Below are 23852 nucleotides of genomic sequence, written 5' to 3' on the forward strand. Positions count from 1 at the left end.
AACATTTTTAGGACAAACGAAGAATAGTTATCTGCAATTTTATAATGAGGTTGTGATAGCACTTAAGAATTCTACCACTGTATCTGCAAGTGACGGTGAGTATATATTTCTTACTTTTTTCATTATAGTGGGTTGACGTTTGTTGATAGCCTGTGCTCTTTTGACGTTGTCTACAATATAAGAGGTGTTTATTTCACCAGTATGATGCTGTTTTGCCCGGCATTCCTGACCTGCAACATTGTTTCCTGGATTAGGTCCTTTTGCTTCACTCTGAAATTAAATAGTATGAAAGTAAATATTTTCGAAGTAACGCTCTATATCTTATGTACGTATTTTAATTTTTTTTATCTTAATAGACTCGGATATTGATGAAGAGGAGGAAATGGACATTGACATGTAACAGATGAAAAAGTTGAAGAATGGTAATATAACTCACCATCTTCTTAAAGAAGTTTACAAAGCTTTTGTGGATAATTCGGATTGAATGCACGTGCTGTAACGAATATAAAAGTCACCTGACCGGATGTAAACAATTGATATATTATTTTTAGCTCACCTGTCACAAAGTGACAAGGTGAGCTTTTGTGATCGCGCGGTGTCCGTCGTCCGTCCGTCCGTCCGTGCGTGCGTCCGTCCGTCCGTAATCTTTTGCTTGTGACCACTCTAGAGGTCACATTTTTCATGGGATCTTTATGAAAGTTGGTCAGAATGTTCATCTTGATGATATCTAGGTCAAGTTCGAAACTGGGTCACGTGCCTTCAAAAACTAGGTCAGTAGGTCTAAAAATAGAAAAACCTTGTGACCTCTCTAGAGGCCATATATTTCACAAGATCTTCATGAAAGTTGGTCAGAATGTTCATCTTGATGATATCTAGGTCAAGTTCGAAACTGGGTCACGTGCCTTCAAAAACTAGGTCAGTAGGTCTAAAAATAGAAAAACCTTGTGACCTCTCTAGAGGCCATATATTTCACAAGATCTTCATGAAAATTGGTCAGAATGTTCATCTTGATGATATCTAGGTCAAGTTTGAAACTGTGTCACGTGCCTTAAAAAACTAGGTCAGTAGGTCAAATAATAGAAAAACCTTGTGACCTCTCTAAAGGCCATATTTTTCATGGGATCTGTATGAAAGTTATTCTGAATGTTCATCTTGATGATATCTAGGTCAAGTTCAAAACTGGGTCATGTGCGGTCAAAAACTAGGTCAGTAGGTCTAAAAATAGAAAAACCTTGTGACCTCTCTAGAGGCCATATATTTCACAAGATCTTCATGAAAATTGGTCAGAACGTTCATCTTGATGATATCTAGGTCAGGTTAGAAACTGGGTCACGTGCCGTCAAAAACTAGGTCAGTAGGTCAAATAATAGAAAAACCTTGTGACCTCTCTAAAGGCCATATTTTTCATGGGATCTTTATGAAAGTTATTCTGAATGTTCATCTTGATGATATCTAGTTCAGGTTCGAAACTGGGTCACGCACGGTCAAAAACTAGGTCAGTAGGTCTAAAAATAGAAAAACCTTGTGACCTCTCTAGAGGCCATATATTTCATGAGATCTTCATGAAAATTGGTCAGAATGTTCACCTTGATGATATCTAGGCCAAGTTCGAAAGTGGGTCACGTGCAGTCAAAAACTAGGTCAGTAGGTCAAATAATAGAAAAACCTTGTGACCTCTCTAGAGGCAATAATTTTCATGGGATCTGTATGAAAAATGGTCTGAATGTTCATCTTGATGATATCTATGTCAAGTTCGAAAGTGGGTCACATGCCGTCAAAAACTAGGTCAGTAGGTCAAATAATAGAAACACCTTGTGACCTCTCTAGAGACCATATTTTTCAATGGATCTTCATGAAAATTGGTCAGATTTTTTTATCTTGATAATATCTAGGTCAAGTTCAAAACTGGGTCACATGAGGTCAGAAACTAGGTCACTATGTCAAATAATAGAAAAAACGACGTCATACACAAAACTGGGTCATGTGGGTAGAGGTGAGCGATTCAGGACCATCATGGTCCTCTTGTTGTAATGTATTAATAATTCAGATAATTTAACTTGAATACATAAAAATATACGTACCATTCAAAATGGGCATACCCTGTACCTTAATTAATTAAAACAAAAGAATTCGTTAAAACGCAATGTTTATTATGAATGTAACCAACCGGAAATGTTGACACAGATGATACGATTTTAAAGTTTTAGGAAATCAATCACATTGGTTGCTGCTGTAGCCATTATACATATTTTTCAAAATGTTGTATTTTTCTCCCCAAAATGCGCATTATATAACAGCATATTGATTTGTAAACCATGCACATTTCGAAAGAGTAGGAACAAATGAACTTGTATAGTGAGTAACTACATGCGGTTTTACGGACAAGTGTGGAAAGTGACATGAAATATGCGCTTCTATTGTTTGTTTTATAGCTTGATCGGGCTTTTATAGCTCGAATGAGCTATTATAGCTCGTTTTGGAGTTCTCTCCAGCCTGTTGAAGGGATTCGTTAAAAAGGTCAGAGGTACTGGTAGTTCACGAGAAGTTTCAAAAGGATTTTATTACTTACACCGTCTGGGCCAGTGGCCTTATCAACATCTAGAGATTTGAGGATACCTTTCACATCAGTTGGGGTCAGAATGATTTCGCTAAGAAATGGTGTAGAAGACGGTAAACCCACAGGCACCAGTATTGGACCTGGGACAAAAAATATGGCCTTGTTTTCATCCTAATGAGTCCAAAATGAAAAATATGTAGTGAAATATGAGTCCCCTTCAAAAGATACATATATGTACTGAAGGCCAGAATCTCGAGAATCGAGCCTGCGAGCAATGGGTTCACTCCCCGGGCCGTTGTGAAATAAATTCTCTAGACAATTAAAAAACTACCTATCACTTTTTCCCGTATACATTTAGCTACAAAATGAGACCAACCCCAAGTCTCTAGCCCTTCCCGTTCATGAAATATCTATCAGGAAACGAGTGCCTTCCTGCTGAAAGTCCCTGGTAGAACTAAAGTATGGTTGTCCGCCGAGTACGGCTCAAATTCAATAAAAAAATACTAAAAAGAATAACTAAATACATCAACTAGGGCCACTCACAATCGTCAGTAGCATCTCAAACGCGCGATTTGGGGTTTCAAATTTTCCACAGTCTTTCAATTGAATGCTACGCCATTGAACAGAATTCATTAGGTATTTTTAAACTCAATTTCTGATTGGCCAGTAGCGACACACCTCCGACAGAACCGCAACGTTTCGCACAAAATTACTCTGATATTATCATTCTGGTTTCAATGGCGGAGAATAATTGAAAGACTACTGACGGTTGTGAGTGGCTATAATTTACATATTTAGTAATAATTGTTATTAATGGCATATGAATTTGACCCGTGCTAGGCTGACAAACATCTTTTAGTCCGTGATTATGTACCGTTTCGTTGTGCCACATTTCTATCTACCTGGAACTTGCAGCAGAAAGGCACTCGTTTTCTGATAGATATTTCATGAACGGGGAGGGCTAGAGACTTGGGGTTGGTCTCATTTTGTAGCTAAATGTACACGTGAAATAGTGATAGGAAGTTTGTTCAGTTGTCTTGAGAATTTACTTCACAACGCCTGGGAAGTGAACCCATTGCTCGCAGGCTCGATTCTGGCCTTCAGTAGACATATGGATCTTTCGAAGGGGGGCCAATATTTCACTACATATTTTTCATTTTGGACTCATTCAGGATGTAAACAATGCCATATTTTTGTCCCAGGTCCGATACCCGTGCCTGTGGGTAAACCAAGGCCAGGTGATTGTCTATTGTCGTCATCAATAGTGTTTGTTCCTTGAAATAATAAATTCTTTTGATTTTACCTTTTGACCTATTTTTAAATCCATGTAAAGTTTCTCATCTGAGCTACATTTAGTAAATGGAAAGAAACATTTAATAAGGTTTCGTATTGAACAAGTATAAATATCGCCTATAGTGTTGAAAGTAACATTTTGACTGAAGTTTTAGCCTGAATCCAGATTTCATATCGGAATTTTTTATAATTTAAGTGTACAAATGTAGCATCTAAAATTATGAAAGCGGCCCTCAATGATTGGAGTAAATTATATGGTTTATGAATCGGGATAAAAAAAACAAGGATAAGTATCAAACAGGGAATGCCAGGTTCCAAAAACGCAGCCTCCTCAAACGTTAATCCAGCAAGCGGACGCGCACACGACCAATACACACACGCACAAAGCAAAACCACCAACACACACACGCACGCACGCACGCACACACACATAACTAACACATAAATTAGCAAACAGAGAAGTAAGACACAACCACATTAAAGGGTATCGCCCAAGACACACCCAGAAGCAGGAAAAAACAACAATCGGGCACCGCCTAAGTATTCCGGTGTAACATTAAATACTGACCCCGTTGAAAATAAACCCCATGGGTCCTTTTTTCAACGATGAGAATTACCCGCCCACTTAGCTCAGTAGGTAGAGCGTTGGTCTACGGATCGCGGGGTCTTGAGTTCGATCCTCGGGCGGGGCGTATGTTCTCCGTGACTATTTGATAAATGACATTGTGTCTGAAATAATTAGTCCTCCACCGCTGATTCATCTGGGGAAGTTGGCAGTTACTTGCGGAGAACAGGTTTGTACTGGTACAGAATCCAGGAACACTGGTTAAACCAGGTTAACTGCCCGCCGTTACATGACTGAAACACTGTTGAAAACGGCGTTAAACCCAAAACAAACAAACAACGATGAGAATTGACCCAGTCAACATTTCAACATTAAATTTTGATCAAAAGGTCCCTTTTCAACGTTGAGAATTGACCCAGTCAATTAACATTTCTACATCAAAAGGTCCCTTTTTCAACGTTGAGTATTGACCCCGTCACCATTTCAACATTAAAGACCTGCACCAGTCCTACCTTTTAACCTTAAATTGTCACTGAAAAAGCATGAAAATCCCGACTGAACAGTGACGCCTGTCAAAATAGAGTCTATTTTATATAAAATTCTATACAAAATACCTGTGGTTTTGCCTGCAAAAGTGTGGGCGCGTGGCCGTTAACTGTTACCTATTGTAATCATGGGTTGCATACACACAATAGAATTTGGATAGCCGCGGAGCAGGGCTTTAAATTTTCAATGGGGTCAATATTTAATGTTACACCGGCAGCCAAAATTAAGGTGGGCACGATAAATTACTTATAGTAAAAGGAGAGGGGATGCCAAATCAAGTGAGCGCAAATGCAAGGGAAACGAATGAGAGATGGTGTTAGGGGGAGTGAGGAGAAAGAGGAAAGAAATGCTAACAACAAACAAGACAACATACGCGACACAAAATGCAAGACGGACAGAAAACAATTTGAAAATAGGCACGGTGTATACCCATATCGGATCCCTCTCTGTAAAAAATGAGAAAACGGATCCCTCTCTGTTCGCGCACAGGACACTCTCTGTGCTAAACAATGAACTCCAACATCAGTCAGCTCGGAAAATCAAATGTTTCGTCCTAAACACATTTTTGTGCATAAAAACATGGCCCACGGAATGACGTAGCTATATACCGTTGCTTTTTTATCGTTACATTTGTTTTATCAGTTCACACAAGTCCAAACGAAGATGTAATATAGACGGAGGGTACTGGCTTGGATGAACATCGTTTTATGTTGATGAAATTTAAATACGACTTTCTTGAATATAGCAAATATTTGGTACCTTAGATGTGAAGTCGTTGATCCGATCTTCCTTGTAAACACACTTTATGTGGATATTTTCATCATGTTTCTTTAAAAACGCCCTACTTTCAATTTCGTTGATGCACGGGATACTTCTCAGTCGGTGCAATTTTGCCTCACAGGATCCCTCTTGACTCTCTGCACCCGGCACGGGAACCCTCTTCGACAAAATTTTCTATCGGCACCGACACCCTCAACTTCAGTGTTAGAATTTTGAGATGGTATTCTTATTGAAAACAACATCTGTTTCTAAGGGTATAGATCATGGTGTTTTTACTTCCCTTAACATGCTTTTAAATTGAAAATAAATCAGCAATTTCACATAACATTCATATTTAAATTTTATTATCAAATTTACTGATACCTACGGAAAAGCATTAGTGCCAGGTGTATGTCATTTATTAACTTGAAATTTCTAGTTACTAACTCGAAATTTCGAGTCATTAAGTTGAAATTTCGAGTTACTAAATCGAAATTTCGAGTTATTAAGTCGAAATTTTAACTTAATAACTCGAAATTTCGGGATACGAAGTCGAAATTTCGAGTTACTATCTCGAAATTTCGAGTTACTAACTACAATTGTTTACGTTGATGTATAGGTCCTGGCCAAGATTAGGTACCTGCTGTAGTCATTGGGTAGCCCTACAGGGTCATGTGGCAGCGTTTGCTCATAGAAAATATCTCTATTTAAACATTTATTATTTATTTATTAATTTTGTTGGGTGTAACGTCGCACCGACACAGGCGACTTCTCAGCTTTTATGTTGGAGGAAGACCTCAGGTGCCTAAACCATGCTTAAGTCTGGAAGGTTTCCGACCTAGTTTGAGCCCATATGTCAATGAAATATAGACATACCTAAATGAAAGTGTAATTATGAGTCTAACCAAGATTGGGTACCTTGACAGACCTTGATTTTGAGGAGAGGTCATAGAAGGTGACCGGGAAGTATTCAAACTTAGAATATTTCACTATTTTGACCATGTCTGGAAGGTTTTCTACCTAGTTCGAGCCCCTAACACATGAATATATTATACATGTAAATGAGGGTATATATCCTGGATACAGTTTGAAATCTGGAGTAGCTTTAGATGCTATAGTAGGTCATACATTGATGTATTGTAGTACCGGTATATGTTCAAGTCCCTAAATATGGATGTGTATATAGATGATGCCACTTTGAAGAGTCAAAAGTCGTCCATTACATTTTTGGCCTTTGATTGACGGACGGACGTTCAAATTTTGCTGATAAAAGGGCAAGATAGTAACTCGAAATTCGACATTTAACTCGAAATTTCGGGTTTATAAAAAATGCTCTTCCGTAGATATCTTAGTAATACACAAATAACTTTTAAATGCGGATTTGTATAATTTGATTTGATACAAAGAGGGGCCATTCATGCATAGCTAGTCTGAAAAGGTTCAGCGACACATCTGTACTTATCATAACAAACCCCCGTCCGCCCGGGCACATAAGTCTGTACCGAAAACATCGGTACATACACTGACGCCTGACTTTCATATCGGATGCGTGGCGCAATTGAATGTGTGTCGTGGCATTAACTTTTTTTATTTAGTTCAGTATTGTCAATCTTATTCAGACTTCTGAAAAAAATTATAGTGCAGTTACATTACATTGTATGAGTATGTATTAAAAAGGTTATCATCTTTGCATCGGTAAATATGCACTCGATCGTTTTTTAGCAGAAGAATATTGCGCTCCTAAAGTCGTACTGTCTATTTCCGCTGCAAAACTTGTGCATAGCTAATAACCTATAATTATTGTTTTGCTTTTAAATATGAACACCATTTCATAACTCTAACAATTTGAAGTTAAATTGAGAGAGCACCTGTGCCGATAGAAAAATAGTTGTGTCCGAGAGGCTTCCCGTGCCGTGTGTAGAGAGTCAAGAGGAATCCCGTGCATTAACGAAATCGAAAGTAGAGCGTTTTTAAGGAAATAAGATGAAAATATCCACATATTGTGTATTTACAAATAAGATAGGATCAACGGCTTCACATCTAAGGTACTAGATATTTGCTATATTCAAGGAAAGTAGTATATAAGTTTCATAAACATAAAACGATGTTCATCAAAGCCAGTACCTCCAGCTATATTCCATCTTCGTTTGAACTTGTGTCAACTAATAAAACAAATGTAACAATAAAAAAAAGCAATGGTATATACACTCAGTTCCAAAAGAAAGTGTGCACTTAGTTTTCTGTTATTTTTTCTCGGTTATTTTCATGAAAACTTATAATGTTTGGTACCAAAATTTAAATCAGTTCGTAAACAAATTGGTGTACATTTTAGATTTTGAGTTATACCTGAGAGTTAGTGCATGAAAAAATGAAACAAAAACGTCGGGGATTTTTTTGAAATATTTAAACTTAAAAAGTGCACACTTTCTTTTGGAACTGAGTATAGCTACGCCATTCCGTGGGCCATATGTTTTTATGCACAAAAATGTGTTTAGGACGAAATATTTGATTTTCCGAGCTGACTGACGTTGGAGTTTATTGTTTAGCACAGAGAGTGTCCTGTGGGCGAACAGAGAGGGATCCGTTTTCTTATTTTCCACAGAGAGGGATCCGATATGGGTATACACCGTGATAGGGGCACCGCCTTGGAACGGTCAGTAACCTATATAAAGGAATACATATATACAGTGTGTACTGTTTTAAACTTGATGCATTGCACTGTTAATACTGTAATGCCGAAAATTTATGATGTATGTTAAAGGTTCTATAGGTATTATGGCACTATGGCATTACTTATTATGTCCAAATAATAAAATACCGTTCCAGATTTTCTTCTTTATTATTCTTCAGTGGAATACCACACAGTTTAAAGTTAACAATCAACAGTTTTCACACGGTTATCCGTAGAATGTAACAATTAAAAAAAAAGGATTTAAGTATTAACAATTCTAGTGTTCTAGTGTAAAACCACGATGTTTCTACTTGGAAATCCAAAGTTATTCTCCCCAACTTGCTGTCTTCAAAATATATTTTTTCTCAGCATATCATAACTGACCAATTGAAATGATCCTTATTGTAAGTGCAATTAACAGTATAAACCAATCAAATTCAATAAAGCATACAGGGTAATAAAATTACAAGTATTTGAAATATTAAGAAGTTTTGACAGCAATCAACACCTTATCAGTCAGGAAGTCTTAACGTTTAAATTATCAAGTCAGTCACAATGACCCTATCACAAATAGATTTAGAAGCCTTTTAGCACATTCAGGACTATCAAAGATTAAAGTGCATAAATGTGTCAAAGTTGAGACAACAATAAAGTTTTGACAAGTGTCATGAAAACATAAAAAGAATTTTCGTTATTTAAAATTTTAGCAACATAAACTTATTGAATAATTTATCCTTATTGTAGTTTCTATGTTAAAAGATATACATTTTTTGTGCTATCTGATTTTTTAACGATTTTTCACTGCACAACAATACACATAAACTTGTTCATTTTATGTTTACATAAACTATATGAAGTATAAATCCAACATACTAACTCATATGATAACATGTTTGATAATTATGGTTTTTCTTCATTAAAACGTTTCAATACAGAAAATATTTTTGTGTAACATTACTGTATGCACTAAACTTTAATCATTTACAATCTTTTTGAGTTCAACAATGCATGAGAACCATAACAGTCAAACAATAATATAAACATGCTGTAGTTTAAATGTTCGTGTTATTAATGTTTTTAACTTCTAATGTACCTTTATTTAGGCATAGGAAATAGAGATCAATATAATTGCACCTTTACTAATCCTACCAGGTGTTCTGTATTACAAAAGTGCTTCTATTGTGACATTTTGATTCAAGCAACACTGTATTATCTGCACTATAAAATACTTACTGGTATTTCATTTTATTATCGGCTTGTTAAAAGTTAATTTTTACCATAAGTAAATTGACAAAATCATAGGAACCAGTGTTTCAGGGGTAAATCAAACACATATTAATAAATCCTAAATAATTTTGTTGTGCAAAAATGTTTAATATTGTGTTTTAAACCGTTTTCGTTTTCTACTCTATTGTGTAATTGCAAGGGAAGTAAACTAATAGATATCTCTGCTTTAAAGTACTAGCCTAAGGCAAGAGTTGACATTCTTTGCGGATCACAACTTTGAATTAAATATTAAAATTTCTGTTATTGATATTAGCAAAACTATCATACACTGCACATTTGTGAAATCATTTTTGTTAATTTCAAGGACTTGGAAATCAATTTCTAGACTTTATTTGATGTATTTCTATCAATGAAAATGTTAGGGTCTATCTCTACTTTATTAATATTTTATTGGTATCCACAATCAGACAGGATGAAATCAATGTATTTGTAAAGATTTGGTATATATCAGGCGAAATTTGTATTCCTTAAATGGTAATTTGTAAACCTCAACACGCATGCTTGCACACCCTTATAAGGTATTTTATCAGCCGATATTTTACGGTTCATAAATTAGCGCACATTATTCTATTTTACGGTTCATAAATTAGCGCACATTATTCTATTTTACGGTTCATAAATTAGCGCACATTATTCTATTTTTATTCTATCTTACGGTTCATAAATTAGCGTACAGTATTCTATTTTTATTCTATTTTACGGTTCATAAATTAGCGTACAGTATTCTATTTTTACCTTTAGCATGCTGTATAAATAGCAAAATCGATTCGTAGTAGGACTATTATTAAGAAAATACACAGCAATGATGGATAATATTTTCATTTGTGTTGTTTGTGCTTTGGCTTTATGCTGTTTAGCAGAGGAATTACCTGCTGTGAAAACAAAAGTTGGGAAAATTACCGGATTAAGAGAAAATACGAATTTTCAAGGTAAACAGTATGCAGTTGATAGGTACCTCGGCATTCCGTACGCAAAACCTCCTGTTGGCAATTTGAGGTTCAAGAAACCTGAACCGCATAGTCCATTTGTAGAAACGTTTCATGCGGAAAAGTTTGGACCCGCTTGTGTCCAGTTTGATTGGATGGGTTTGATTCAAAATACGTCGGAGGATTGTTTATCTTTGAACATATTCATCCCGGTGCAAGATCCGGACCAGTCTACGGGACATGCTGTCTTGGTTTTTATGCATGGAGGTGGCTTTTCGGTTGGGGAAGCTGCTATGTATCCCGGCGATATTTTGGCAGCCGTCGGCAATGTTATTGTTGTGACAATTAACTATCGCCTTGGATTACTTGGATTTCTTGATCTGGATGATCCACGTGCTCCTGGAAATTTTGGTTTATGGGACCAACACCAGTCTCTTGTCTGGGTGAATGAAAATATTGCTAGTTTCGGTGGGGATAAAAACCGCGTCACAATTTTTGGCCAGTCTGCAGGCTCTGTCGCTGTTCAACATCAATCAATATATCCTAAAAATAGGGAACTGTTTCGTGGTGTCATCGCTCAAAGTGGTTCTCTGACAATTTCCCAAACGGTAACATCGCCACTTAACCACAAGGAGGCGGGAAATTTCTACGCTGAAAAAATAGGATGTAAAACTGATACTGTAGATCATATCTTCGAATGTCTCGTGAAAGCTACTCCGGAGAGTATTACAGATGTTATGAAAAACGCCGCTTATAGTGGCAGTAGGGATGAAATAACGAAGACAGCGCTTTTTCCTAGCATTGATGGCGAATTTATGAAATACCATCCAACAGACCTATATAAAAGAGCAAGAAATGAACATCTTGCAGAAATTGAATTTTTGAGATCTCTTAAACTGATAAACGGTATCACTGGAAATGATGGATTGGCATTTGTACAGGCAAGTGACGATATGCAAGTTACTCGCCAGGAGATGAACAGTCAACATATCCCCTCTATTGCGTCATTGATATTTAACCCCCCAATACCGGAAGCAGTCACCGAGCTTCTTATTTCCGAATACACAGACTAGAAGAACCCGGATGACCCTATACGATTACGCGATCAGTACGTGGATGCACAAACCGACACTAATTACAAAATTCCTCTCGTAGAGTTCAGTCAGTTGCATGCAAATGTTTCAAACAGTGACAGTTACACTTACATGTTCGATGCATTATTAGATAAGCATATAATACCATCACCAAGCTGGATGCAAAAGGGAAACCATGGCGACGAGCTGGCTCCTGTTTTTGGATATCATAAAGGCTACACATCGATGTACATCAAGGAACCAGATTATACAATTCCAGAATGGGAATTGGAACTTTCCCGAAGGATAATGACTCATTGGTCTAATTTTGCGAAATCTGGGTAAATAATTCGAGATGATTTTCGTTTCTTTCTTTTCCTTTGTAAAGTGTAGTTTGTCATTGTATTATCATATAAATGAATGAATAAATAAATAAGATTAATCAATTACAGCCAATTCAGATGTAAAATTAATATTTAAATAATCCAAATCAAAACTAACACTAATATTTCTATTTACATCTTTTCGTCAGACATGTTTCGGCTCAATGCCTTCCTTCAGTAGCAACATAATATACGGGAAATGACGTCATGTCAGTAAATCTTATCTGTTTCTTTATAATTTCAGTGATCCAAACGAACCAGTTAAAAGTGTTCGTCAGTGGCCAAAATACAACTTGGACACACAAGAATACATGATTTTCGACAAGGAAGATTCCAGTAAGCTTTATTTAGGTGCACGTGAACTGAAGTTTAGAGAAATCCTAACAATGGTTAGAGAAGAGGTGCTGCACGTGAAACCCGGGAAATCATATTTCAAGTCACAAGACAAGGATGAAACGTGCGTGAAAGATGGCAGCTGTGATGGAGAATAAGAAAAAACATTTGTATCAAATGGATTTTAGTTAAAGACGTTAGTACGACCTACATTTTTCTTGGTCGTAAAGATAACAGTTTGTTGTTAGACTCAAATTTTTTAATGTTTGCTTATAGAAAGTTCCCACCTTTTGTAAATCCAGCTAAATATGTAAACACTATATTGAAATAATGGAATGCCCAAATTTAGGATTGTACAAGAAAAGCATTGATGTCTACATCAAAGGGCGCCATGTAATTATAGGAGACTGAACAAGTTAAATTTCGTCTTTCTGTTCATAAACAACAGTAAGAAATTCACAAAATATGTATTAAATCAACGCAATCAATACAGGAAAACAGAGATATAATATTATGCAATTTTTATTAAGAATTGAGAAAAATTCAAAACGTGCTTTTCAGTTTACTGTGACTAAGAAAAATGTTGCAATGAAAGAGAATTGAAGATGGAAGTGAAAAAAAGTTTGACCTTAAACGTAAATACTAAAAATGTATACACTTGTGTATAAATAAATATTTATTCATTTGAAAGACTTAATAAATCATAAGTGTTTGAAATTATTTTTTGTCCAATGGCATTGCAGTATATTTCAAATTATCAGGAAATTTATTTTGGTAAATCAACATTTACTTCCAGTCGTTTATTAACCCAGTAAGTCACATACAGTAGGCAGAGCTTAAATTTGTAAACAAAAAAAAATTTCAAACACTTAACAGGTTAGTGTTTATTAGTATACATTTATCAAATTGAATTGGTCGCGCGGCTGCGCCGTGCCAGACCAATTTACTTTGATAAAAACTTACTAATAAACACTAAACTATACATAGAATGAACAGTATCTTCCTTAAAACATACTCATGTATCAATTTAATATGAAATTATCAATAGAGAGACTCTCCGATTAATACCTCGCGCTAAAAATTAGGATTAGTGTCATGCGGTGACATTAATGTTTAAAACTTTCAAATAATTTGTTTTAAAAATGGTTGTATATGTAAAAACTCGAACTTTGTCAATAATTTTAAAAGAACAAAAAGAATTTACATGCTGTCATTATAAAAATGTTTTATTTCTTACTAAACATTGATAAGATCTTGCAGTGTCAAACTAATTGCTATTATACGTCTGTTAATAGTCTTATTGCATTTTATTACATAATCTTAATATCTGTTTAGTAAGTTAATAGTCTTTTGACACGCAGGGACAGAGGTCCCTGGTCACGTGAAACCTCACTAAGTATCGCAGTATGCGAGATTTTTTGCTAGGGGACATGTCGAGGGTTCAACGCAATAAGGGCGTATATACCTACATATAATTATTATATGTAGATACGCCCTTATTGCATTGAACCCTCGATGTAGGTTTACTGCAATATCATTGGTTAATATTATTGTTGTCATGAACCTCATAAAACTCAATGATAACCGTTAATCAGAAGATTTTTACCTGCGAAATAAGAAGGATATATACTTCTGTGTTTCATGTCGAGATATCCGACAAGATAATTACAAAGATTTAATTAATTTAGTTGTGTTTATAGAAATTATTGTTGTTATGTGGACATCCATATATTGTTGTTGAAAACTGAATAAAAAAAAGAAACAGAATCTGGATTTTGCTAATTCCCTAAATTAAGCGGACTCGAAACAAATAAATAATAATAAAAGAAAGACTGAATTTGAGCTAAAATATTCCCCAAAGAAACTTAACGGAACACGCGCAGCGTTACATTAGTTATGGTGGCTGATTTCTGACATTTCGTGTTGGGCGAAAACACGACACATTTTACTCGAAAACTCGACGTTGAGAGGGCGCCGACACGACAAATTTATCTGTCGAGTTTTCATCTTGGCGGGTGTAAATATGTCGTGTTGGCCCCTTTATTTATCGTGTTTTCGCCCAGCCGACACCGAAACTTGACAAATTAGGTTGTCGTGTTTTCGCCCCGCCAACACGAAAACACAACAAATACATTACTTGTCGTGTTTTCGCCCCGCCGACACGAAAACTTGACAAATATTTTTCAGACATCTCTTATAAAACGTAGAGTTAACTCATTCTGAAACCAGTGGCATGGGGTTTTTAGAAGCATTTTTCTTTCTATTCGAACGAACCGTCAATTCAGAATTTATTTATATTCACTAAAGATCTGAGATTATAAAACAATACAATAATATGTCAGATGTCAGCTATCCTTTTAAGAATACAAAGTGTATGTATACCAGACCCGGTTCCAGAAATATTTCATTTGGGTGCGGTGAGCGGCAACAGTTAAAGAATGAAGGCGGCATTGGCGGGCCGAGTTGGGTTAGGTACGGAAGGGGTAACCCCTCATGTTAGGTAGGTCAGGACGTGTCCGCCTGGAAATGTTTGAAATATATGAATAAAATGGTGGCCCCTGCTGCATTTTTTAGTCCTAAGTTTTAGGTGCGGAGGTTAACCCCCTCCTGACAGTGGAATCACAGGGTCTCTCCCTTGTCATTTTTGAAATACATATATGAAATGGTGGTCCCTGCTGCATTTTTGTCCAAAATATTTGAGGTACGTGAGGGGGTAAAATGGTATTCCCACGGACATTTTTGAAATTTTGGAATGCAATGGTGGACTGTGGTGCATTTTTGGGTATAAATTGTGAGAAAATATTATTTTGATATTCGACCTTCGTCTTTCGATATCTTTTTATGTAACAAAAAGGTAATCGGTCGAAATATACACAGAACATAAGTCAATTTTAATTAATATTAAAGGGACTGTTTTTCAAACTATTTTAATCATTTCTTGTCTTGAACAATGTCTAACTGACTGTAATAGCACATTCATATAAGCATTCCCAAAACCAGTTTTATACGTTGCAAGTCACGAGAAAAAATCTACGTAATACTACTAGCTGTGTCGTATTTACATCAATAAGAATTTGAAGTAAGCTTAAACGATCATTTCCTGGAAAACTTTGTTCAATAAAGGCACTACTATTCTGAGATACCAGTGTGTGTTGCTCCCTGCTACGGAAGAGCATTAGTGCCAGGATAGTTTAGGAGAAAAGTTGAACTAAACATAAAACTTAACCAGCCAACGCCACCGCCGACGCCGACCAAGTGATGACAATAACTTGCATTTTTTTTCAAAAATTTAGATGAGCTAAAAATGTAATTGACGGCGTTTGACTCTTCGAAGTGGAATCATCTATCAACACATTCATATATTGTACCCAACATGTAGCGACTTGAACAATTATTACCATAGGCGTACATGTCAACGTAGCGACTTGAACATATATTATCATAGGCCTACATGTCAATGTATGACCTACCCCATAGCCTCTAGAGCTACTTCAGATTTCAAACTGTATCCAGGATATTATCTTCATTTACATGTATAGTATGTTCAGGTGGTAGGTGCTCGAACTAGGCCGAAAATCTTCCAGTCCAGATATGGTCAAAATATATTCTAATTTTGAATACTTCCCGGTCATCTATGATCCTCCTCAAAATCTAGACCTATCCAGGTACCCCATCTTGGTCATTTTGTTTGTTTGTTTTGGGTTTAACGCCGTTTTTCAACAGTATTTCAGTCATGTAACGGCAGGCAGTTAACCTAACCAGTGTTCCTGGATTCTGTACCAGTCCAAACCTGTTCTCCGCAAGTAACTGCCAACTTCCCCACATGAATTATCAGAGGTGGAGGACTAATGATTTCAGACACAATGTCGTTTATCAAATAGTCATCTTGGTCAGACTCATTACTACACGTTCATGTAGGGTATGTCTATATTTCCTTGCCATATGATCTCAAACTAGGTCGAAACCGCCTCGATAGTCTAGTGGTAGAGCGTCCGCTTCGAGTGCGGGAGGTTGTGGGTTCGATCTTCGGCTGCGTCATACCAAAGACGTGAAAAACGGTACCAGTAGCTCCCTTGCTTGGCGCTCAGCATTAAAATGGAAACTGGCCTCTTCTCTCATACCCTCGTGGCGATGGATTCTATCAGGAATGAGGTGTCGACAGTGATTAATATAAGTTGTAGAACTTCCTTCACAATCGACCTAAAATAAATTATGTATAAACTGAACTAGGTCGAAAGCCTTCCAGACTTAAACATGGTTTAAAAAGTGATATTTTTATGAGCAAACGCTGCCCGGTCATCTTAATCATATGGCCCTGTAGGGCTACCCGATGGATACACCAGCCAGGACCTATACATCAACGTAAACTATTGTAGTTACTGACTCGAAATTCGAGATACATAACTCGAAATTTCGACTTAGTAACTCAAAATTTCGACTTAGTAACTAACCATTTCGAGATAAGACACTCGAAATTTTGAGAAAGTAACTTGAAATTTCGACTAGGTAACTAGAAATTTCGACTTAATAGGCCTAACTAGAAATTTTGAGATACGTAACTCGAATATCTAGTTAGTAACTCGGTAACACACCTACGTACCCTGCCGATATCCGATGTCATATAGAAACGAGTAAATACGGTAAATTGGTATTGTCCGAAGAGTGGGTTCGGAATGACGACTGTATACGACGAACAACACATCAAAAAGGAGTCGATGAAGTTGCTTAAAGACATTTCCGACAGTTGTTAGAGCACAACCTTTTTGTGCAGTGATCGATCCGTTACTTACAGATTCTCCTTTGTGTTAAGCAGACAGCTGAATATTTCTAAGACAGTATTAATCAGACGGTAATTAAAAAGCGAACTGGTTGATTTTTGTCGAAATGAAAGACAAATGTAATCCTGTTAAAAAGAAAGACGACGGAAAGTAAAGAAATAAGCGCCCCTGGCAAAAACCTGTTTTAATTTAAAAGTACCAAAATATCTGAGAAAAGGCACGGATACCCATGATCTTTCTGATATAATGATATAAGCTACTTATACAGTAAAATAAAAGATAAACGGTTGTCCATTAATTGTTTTTGGCGAATATCAACATTATATATATATTTATTTTGTCCAGTCGTGTGTCTTTTCTTCTTTCTGTCCATCTAGCTGTCAGTCAGTTATAGCATTTTGCCAGTTCAAATTATTTTTCATGTAACCTGGCACATACTCGGAAGGTTTTTAGAGTACGAACTTATCAAACATTCAGTTTGTCCGTGCGTGTGTTTGTGTTATTTTGCAATAGCTTTAAAAGTTGAAAACATTTGTTTATGAACTGGCTAATTTGAGGAATAACAAGAAGTACCTAAATCTCATGCAACATCTAAAGATATAAAATATGGAAAATAGTCAGCAAATTTTGATTGTTTTTGACCAATTTAAGGTTACAGGTATTGTAGCGTAATAGACATATTCTGCCAGTGGATGTAGATTGGCAAAAGTTTTTCATGTATTCTAAATGTTATTTCAGACATCGTTCGTGCGTATTTTATTTTCACTAAATGAGCCGTGCCATGAGAAAACCAACATAGTGGCTTTGCGACCAGCATGCTGTTCGCTTTCAAAACCTATTGGAATTAGAGATACTGTAAGCGAACAGAACGGATCCTGACCAGACTGCGCGGATGCGCAGGCTGGTCTGGATCCATGCTGGTCGCAAAGCCACTATGTTGGTTTTCTCATGGCGCGGCTCAAATGTTGCGTGGCCCTCAATACACATATATCATACTCAAAGTGTGCGTAATTTAGCATGCATTATATTTGTACTTATGAATGGTTATTTTATTTTCATCATTATATTTACAATAAATATCATGCTTTATATTTACGCTATGTCATAATTTTCATTCAAAAATGGGTTTATTTGAGGTATGCGTTTTTTTCTGTCGTGTATACAGATGTGTGAACACCAGAAAAAAATAATATAATCACTATAATTTTAAGTATATCAGTTTTTTGCCGATTTTTATCTTAATAATTTTGCTATCCGCATGAAAAATCCGTTGTCAAATAGATTTTAATTCGAAACGATTATCGTCGGACAGGAAGTGATCTCACTCAGAAAATGAGCCCTGACACTTACATGCTTCGTTCAGAAAAAAAGAAATTTAGATCTTATTACCGTTTTTCGAATATTACTGAATGACGCAAAAGCTGAAAAACGCGCATGGTGAAAGAGGAACGTCTCAATTATACCAGACAATTTGCTTAAACAAACAGATATTGAAAATATAGTGAATTAAAACATGTACACAAAATTTATTAATATTGGCGACGCATGAGCCGTTGGGCGGAACATTAACGTTCTGATGCGTAATACGTCCTCATTGAAATTAAAATTTGACGTAAAATGATTAAAACTTCAAGACATCAGAAATTCCCAAAAGAGCATATAAAATTGATAGCCTCATATACAGGTATCTCATTAGATGTGGGTATGTAAATTTTGAGTAAGATAACAGTGTTTTTGGATTATTTTTATACAAAAACCCCGCTAGATCTGAATAAGCTGAGCACTACTTTTGTGTCGTTGCCATTTTACTTTCCCTTACTGTGAAACTGTTAATCTTAGTGCTTCGACTTTAGTATGTAACGAAAAAATATATGATATCTTTAAAACTATAGTAGTCTCATAAAATGATCCAATGATAGTCGACGTCAAATTAATAAATACGTCATACGACGTACAATCTTTACGTCAATTGTGACGCTCGATTAAGACGTCGTTGTTATAAGTTACAGCTACCACAGGAGTTAAAAGCAAGACATAATCAAAATGTTCAGCTTTTTACATCAAAGAAACAAATTTACGACTATCGACTTCGTACCCGGATTAGGCGTAGTACTGTTAATACTAATTCACGACAGGGTAAGCGTTTTGGCGCGTTTGCTTTTGTTATTTTAAGCAAACATCTGCAGTTTAAAGACTTCATCAAAGGCATCCTCACGCATATGTTTGTGTCATCGTATTTCTGTGTGTATGTGCTTTGAATTAGACTGACAAAGTCCCTGTGTTCAATGACTTACTAACTGATCTTTAGCAAATTATAAAAAATTGCTCTGGATGATTATATTTTTTAGTGAGTGAATATCTGAATATTAGACTGAAAAGCCTCTGGAATTTTCACAATGAAAATATCAAAATAGCACTTCGCTCGGTAGTTTAAACATTACCCTACTAAATTTCAAAAATGTACTTGTCCATCTTTCAATTTGGACAGTACCATTAACATTTAAAAAGAGTGCTTACCAAAATATACTGGCTGAATGGCAAACAGTGTAGATTATGATCAGCCTGCACATACGTGCAGTCTGATCAAGATCTACACTAGTCGCAAAGGCCCAGCATAAGGGTTAATATGCAGGTCCGACTGTATATATAGGCGTCCTGCCAGTGTTTGACAAAATTCTGCTTCTTGGGATTTTTTTTGTGTTCCAGGTTAGTTGAAAATGCTTATGAAACTCTGCTGATTTATGAGACATGAACAGAGACCATGAAAGTTAATATATACTTGTTTTCGTTACAGTACTTTATTTGTCGCCGTGGAATATGGTACGAACTGATACCGTCAGCTCATCCTGAGCAGTTTTCCAGTCAAACATATGAACCCCGAAGACACGTGCCATCTATCATGTCAAAGGCGGAAACAGAGAAACAACGAATACGAGAGAAACTAGAGAGGAGTGTAAAAGCAGTGGAACAGGCGTACAGAGAGGCTCAGTTGTTAGAGGAGATGGAGTGGGATACCGATTCGGTTGAGGAATATACATCGGAAGTGAGTAAAATAGGTGCAAATGTTAAAATGAAGCTAAAATATTTCCTTTCTTAGTGCATTCCTTTTCTATCTCAGAAGTTACCAGTGTTTCATTTGTTTAAACAAATGTGTTTAAAAATGTGTAAAGGAACTTTGCAAAACTAGATTTTTCTCATCGATCGACTTTGTTTATTTAGATTCGTCACGAATAAAAAAAATGTATTAAACTTAAATAAACAATCTTTTCTAGATGCTAGTCAGATTTGGGTACATGATCACATATTTAACCAAGAGTGATCATAAAGTACGATTTCGTTCAGTTAATTGCCTTATCTATTAAATTTCTTTTTTATGTCGTTTTAATATGTTTTAGGAGGAGCCAATCTACTGGGAGTTTGTCAAACACCTTGTTAAGAACACTGACGGCAGGATAATACAGGACCTTGAACAGGAAGAGAATTATATGATTGCACGTTTCGATTTTCATTAGACATTTGTTTTCCTTTTTGATGAACATTGATCAAATTAAAGTTTTGTCTGAATGTCTAATGGCTCATTTTTCCGAATCCTAGCAATATGTAGAATCTAGTGTTTGTTTATTTTGGGTTTAACGCCGTTTTTCAACAGTATTTCAGTCATGTAACGGCGGGCAGTTAACCTAACTAGTGTTCCTGGATTCTGTACCAGTACAAACCTGTTCTCCGCAAGTAACTGCCAACTTCCCCACATGAATCAGAGGTGGAGGACTAATGATTTCAGAATCTAGTGTTTTGAATTTCAAACTCGCTGAAACAGTAGCAAGAAAGTAGAATCGCAAAAAGTATTAACCGACTTACCTGTCCGCTTGCCCCCTTCCCACGAGTCTCCCAAACTAAGAACAGAGTAACCAAAGCTATAAAATCAACATTTGGGATTCCATTGTAATCTGTCTTTTCTGGACTGCGTTATTATGAAGCAAACTCAGTGGCGCTTCGTAATAACATAAACGTACTGCCAAGGACTTTTGACATGTTGCGAAGTCCAAATATCATGATTGTCCAAATGAACTAAAGATTTTTCAGGTAAAGAAATAAACATAATATTTTCTACACTTTAAATGAAGAGAACACTGGACGCGTTCATCTGTATTCAATTTTGGAACACTACGTGTTATCTAGATTTCATATCCGTTTATTGTCTTTTATTAATATCACGGTGTGTTAATACTGAACTCATGGTCGGTGACGTGTTAGGCATTCCCCCGTTTTGACTCATCCAAATCCCAGGGACATTCCCACAAAGCAGCTGATACAAAGTATATATGGTTGACCTTACTTACGCCGTACACCATTAACTCCACGCCTGACTAATTTCAAAAATTGACTGCACAAAAATCAATTTGCTCAGTAGGGAGAGCGTTGGTCTACGGATCGCGGGGTCGCGAGTTCGATCCTCGGGCGGGGCGTATATTCTCCGTGACGATTTGATAAGACATTGTGTCTGAAATCATTCGTCCTCTACCTCTTACAATTCATGTGGGGAAGTTGGCAGTTACTTGCGGAGAACAGGTATGTACTGGTACAGAATCCAGGAACACTTGTTAGGCTAACTGCCCGCCGTTACATGACTAAAATACTGTTGAAAAACGGCGTTAAACCCAAAACAAACAAACAAAAAACAAAATGGCGGTTTTAAATATATAGATAAAGGAATCAGACTTCCTATACGTATGACCCTAACTACTCCTTAATAACAGTTACCCTACAACGTAAAACACAGCAGCGCAGACACTCACGTACAAAAGACACACACGCACATACACATGCTCTAACACGCACACAAAGCAGACACACCAGGACAAAACAAATAAAGGAACACAGTGGGGCACCGCCTTGGAACGGTTAGTGGCAAAACCACCATTGTAGAGTTTAAACCGGTTTATGGTGCGCAGCCAGTTCCACTCTTACCCCTCCCATCATGTTCCAAAGGCACGGGACGATGTAGCTATAATGTCTGCCTGCGATGCAATTATAATGTATGCTTGCGTCTCTGGAGAAAGGTTCAACATAAAGTTAATTTCATAACAATATAAAAACAAATCTGCGACAAGGGGTGCACAATCATGGTAATACTGTTCCCAAACCTGATGTAAATGTTCAATAAACAGAAAAGGGCTTTTTTTGGAAAGACTAACAATACAGTGGCGACAATTCCAACTCAGTATTACAAAACTTATCAGATTATTTGTCTTTATGAAGACCCACCTGATTCACTTCTTGCTTTTTCAAAGCTACCATAAATGCAAAAAAAAAAACAGCGGGACACTACCCAAGGCACACACGCGCGCGCGCACACATAAGCATGCACTCATAAGCAAAAAACAAAACAAAAAACAGTTGGGCACCGCATAAGAACGGCCGGCGGTCAAAGTAATGGTGGGCACGATACCTCACTTTGAAGACTGGGTGCAAATGCAATGGTGGGGATTGGGGAGCGAGGAGGAAGAGGAAATGAACGCTAACAACAAACAAGACAACGCAACACAAAATACGAGACGGACAGAAAAGAAGTTGAAAACAGGGGCACCGCCATGGAACGGTCAGTATAAAAGAAACTGGGTTTAAACGTGTTAAGGGCATGCAAACCTCGCACTTACCCTATTTTCAACAAGTTAGACAAGAGTGACAATGTGGGGATGGGGCAGCGAGTGACAAAAAAACCCAGATGAAATAAAGTAAAACATAAAACTTAGGGTAACCCAACCGCTCATCTCAATAGGTAAGAGCGTTGGTCTACGGATCGCGGGGTCGTGAGTTCGATCCTCGGGCGGGGCGTATGTTCTCCGTGACTATTTGATAAAAGACATTGTGTCTCAAATCATTAGTCCTCCACTTCTGATTCATCTGGGGAAGTTGGCAGTTACTTGCGGGGAACAGGTTTGTACTGGTACAGAATCCAGGAACACTGGTTAAGTTAACTGTCCGCCGTTACATGACTGAAATGCTGTTGAAAAACGACGTTAAACCCAAAAACAAACAAACCAATCTTAGGTATAATTACACCAATGTTCACAACAACTTGTTTGAAGTCAGAGCACCAAGAACCTAACTTTTAAGGACACGACTAAGCAAGCTGCAAGAGAAAATTCTACTCCCTCCGTCTGTTTATTGGAGGATTTAGAAGAGCATCAAGGAGTCTTACACTTTATTAGTCATCGCAACATCAAATAGGAAAGCGTAGCGACTAAATGCAGAAGGGCTAGTCACCAAACATGCACTGTGCTTAACGATTTTCGGATTGTATCCTCTTCTGATAATTTGTTAACATAATTTACGAATATGTGATTAAAGTAAGCATTATGTTTAATTTTCCGAATTTTATAAACTACATCGCAATACTATACCGGGGATGTAAGACCGAGTTTAAAGTGTTTTAAGGTTTGTGTTATTTTTCTTTAACCCTTACCCTGCTAAATTTCTATAATGGACTGGTCCATCTTTCAATTTGGACAGTACCATTTATCATTTGAAGGGGTGTTTACTGAAAATTTACAGACTGAATAGCGAACAGTGCAGACCATGATCAGACTGCACGGATGTGCAGGCTGATCTTGGTCTGCACTGGTCGCAAAGGCAGAATCATCTGCCGCCAGCAGGCTAAGGGTTAAAAGTTAGAACGAT

At 36.8% G+C, this 23852-nt stretch overlaps 2 protein-coding genes across 2 annotated transcripts; both read left to right on the forward strand.

Annotated features, from left to right (window-relative positions):
* The first annotated feature begins 10421 nt into the window (after positions 1-10421).
* LOC123551634 (putative inactive carboxylesterase 4) lies at positions 10422-14160 on the forward strand. Its single transcript, XM_045340704.2, has 2 exons — positions 10422-12018; positions 12305-14160. The coding sequence occupies exon 1, from the start codon at positions 10481-10483 to the stop codon at positions 11675-11677; it is 1197 nt and encodes a 398-aa protein (XP_045196639.2). The 5' UTR covers positions 10422-10480; the 3' UTR covers positions 11678-12018; positions 12305-14160.
* Positions 14161-19180: 5020 nt separating this feature from the next.
* On the forward strand, positions 19181-20683 carry LOC123553381 (uncharacterized). The gene is made up of 3 exons (XM_053542178.1): positions 19181-19307; positions 19966-20214; positions 20567-20683. The coding sequence occupies exons 1-3, from the start codon at positions 19215-19217 to the stop codon at positions 20681-20683; spliced, it is 459 nt and encodes a 152-aa protein (XP_053398153.1). The 5' UTR covers positions 19181-19214.
* The last annotated feature ends 3169 nt before the right edge of the window (positions 20684-23852 follow it).

The sequence above is a fragment of the Mercenaria mercenaria genome, chromosome 4 (assembly GCF_021730395.1).
Source record: "Mercenaria mercenaria strain notata chromosome 4, MADL_Memer_1, whole genome shotgun sequence".
Taxonomy (NCBI): domain Eukaryota; kingdom Metazoa; phylum Mollusca; class Bivalvia; order Venerida; family Veneridae; genus Mercenaria; species Mercenaria mercenaria.

What these genes read in the sequence shown, in the direction of transcription:
- LOC123553381 (XM_053542178.1), top strand. Translation starts at nt 19,215, where the DNA reads ATGTTCAGCTTTTTACATCAAAGAAACAAATTTACGACTATCGACTTC. An exon ending in TAATACTAATTCACGACAGG is followed by an intron (nt 19,308 to 19,965) that starts GTAAGCGTTTTG and finishes TTTTCGTTACAG; the next exon opens with TACTTTATTTGTCGCCGTGG. An exon ending in TTGAGGAATATACATCGGAA is followed by an intron (nt 20,215 to 20,566) that starts GTGAGTAAAATA and finishes AATATGTTTTAG; the next exon opens with GAGGAGCCAATCTACTGGGA.
- LOC123551634 (XM_045340704.2), top strand. Translation starts at nt 10,481, where the DNA reads ATGATGGATAATATTTTCATTTGTGTTGTTTGTGCTTTGGCTTTATGC.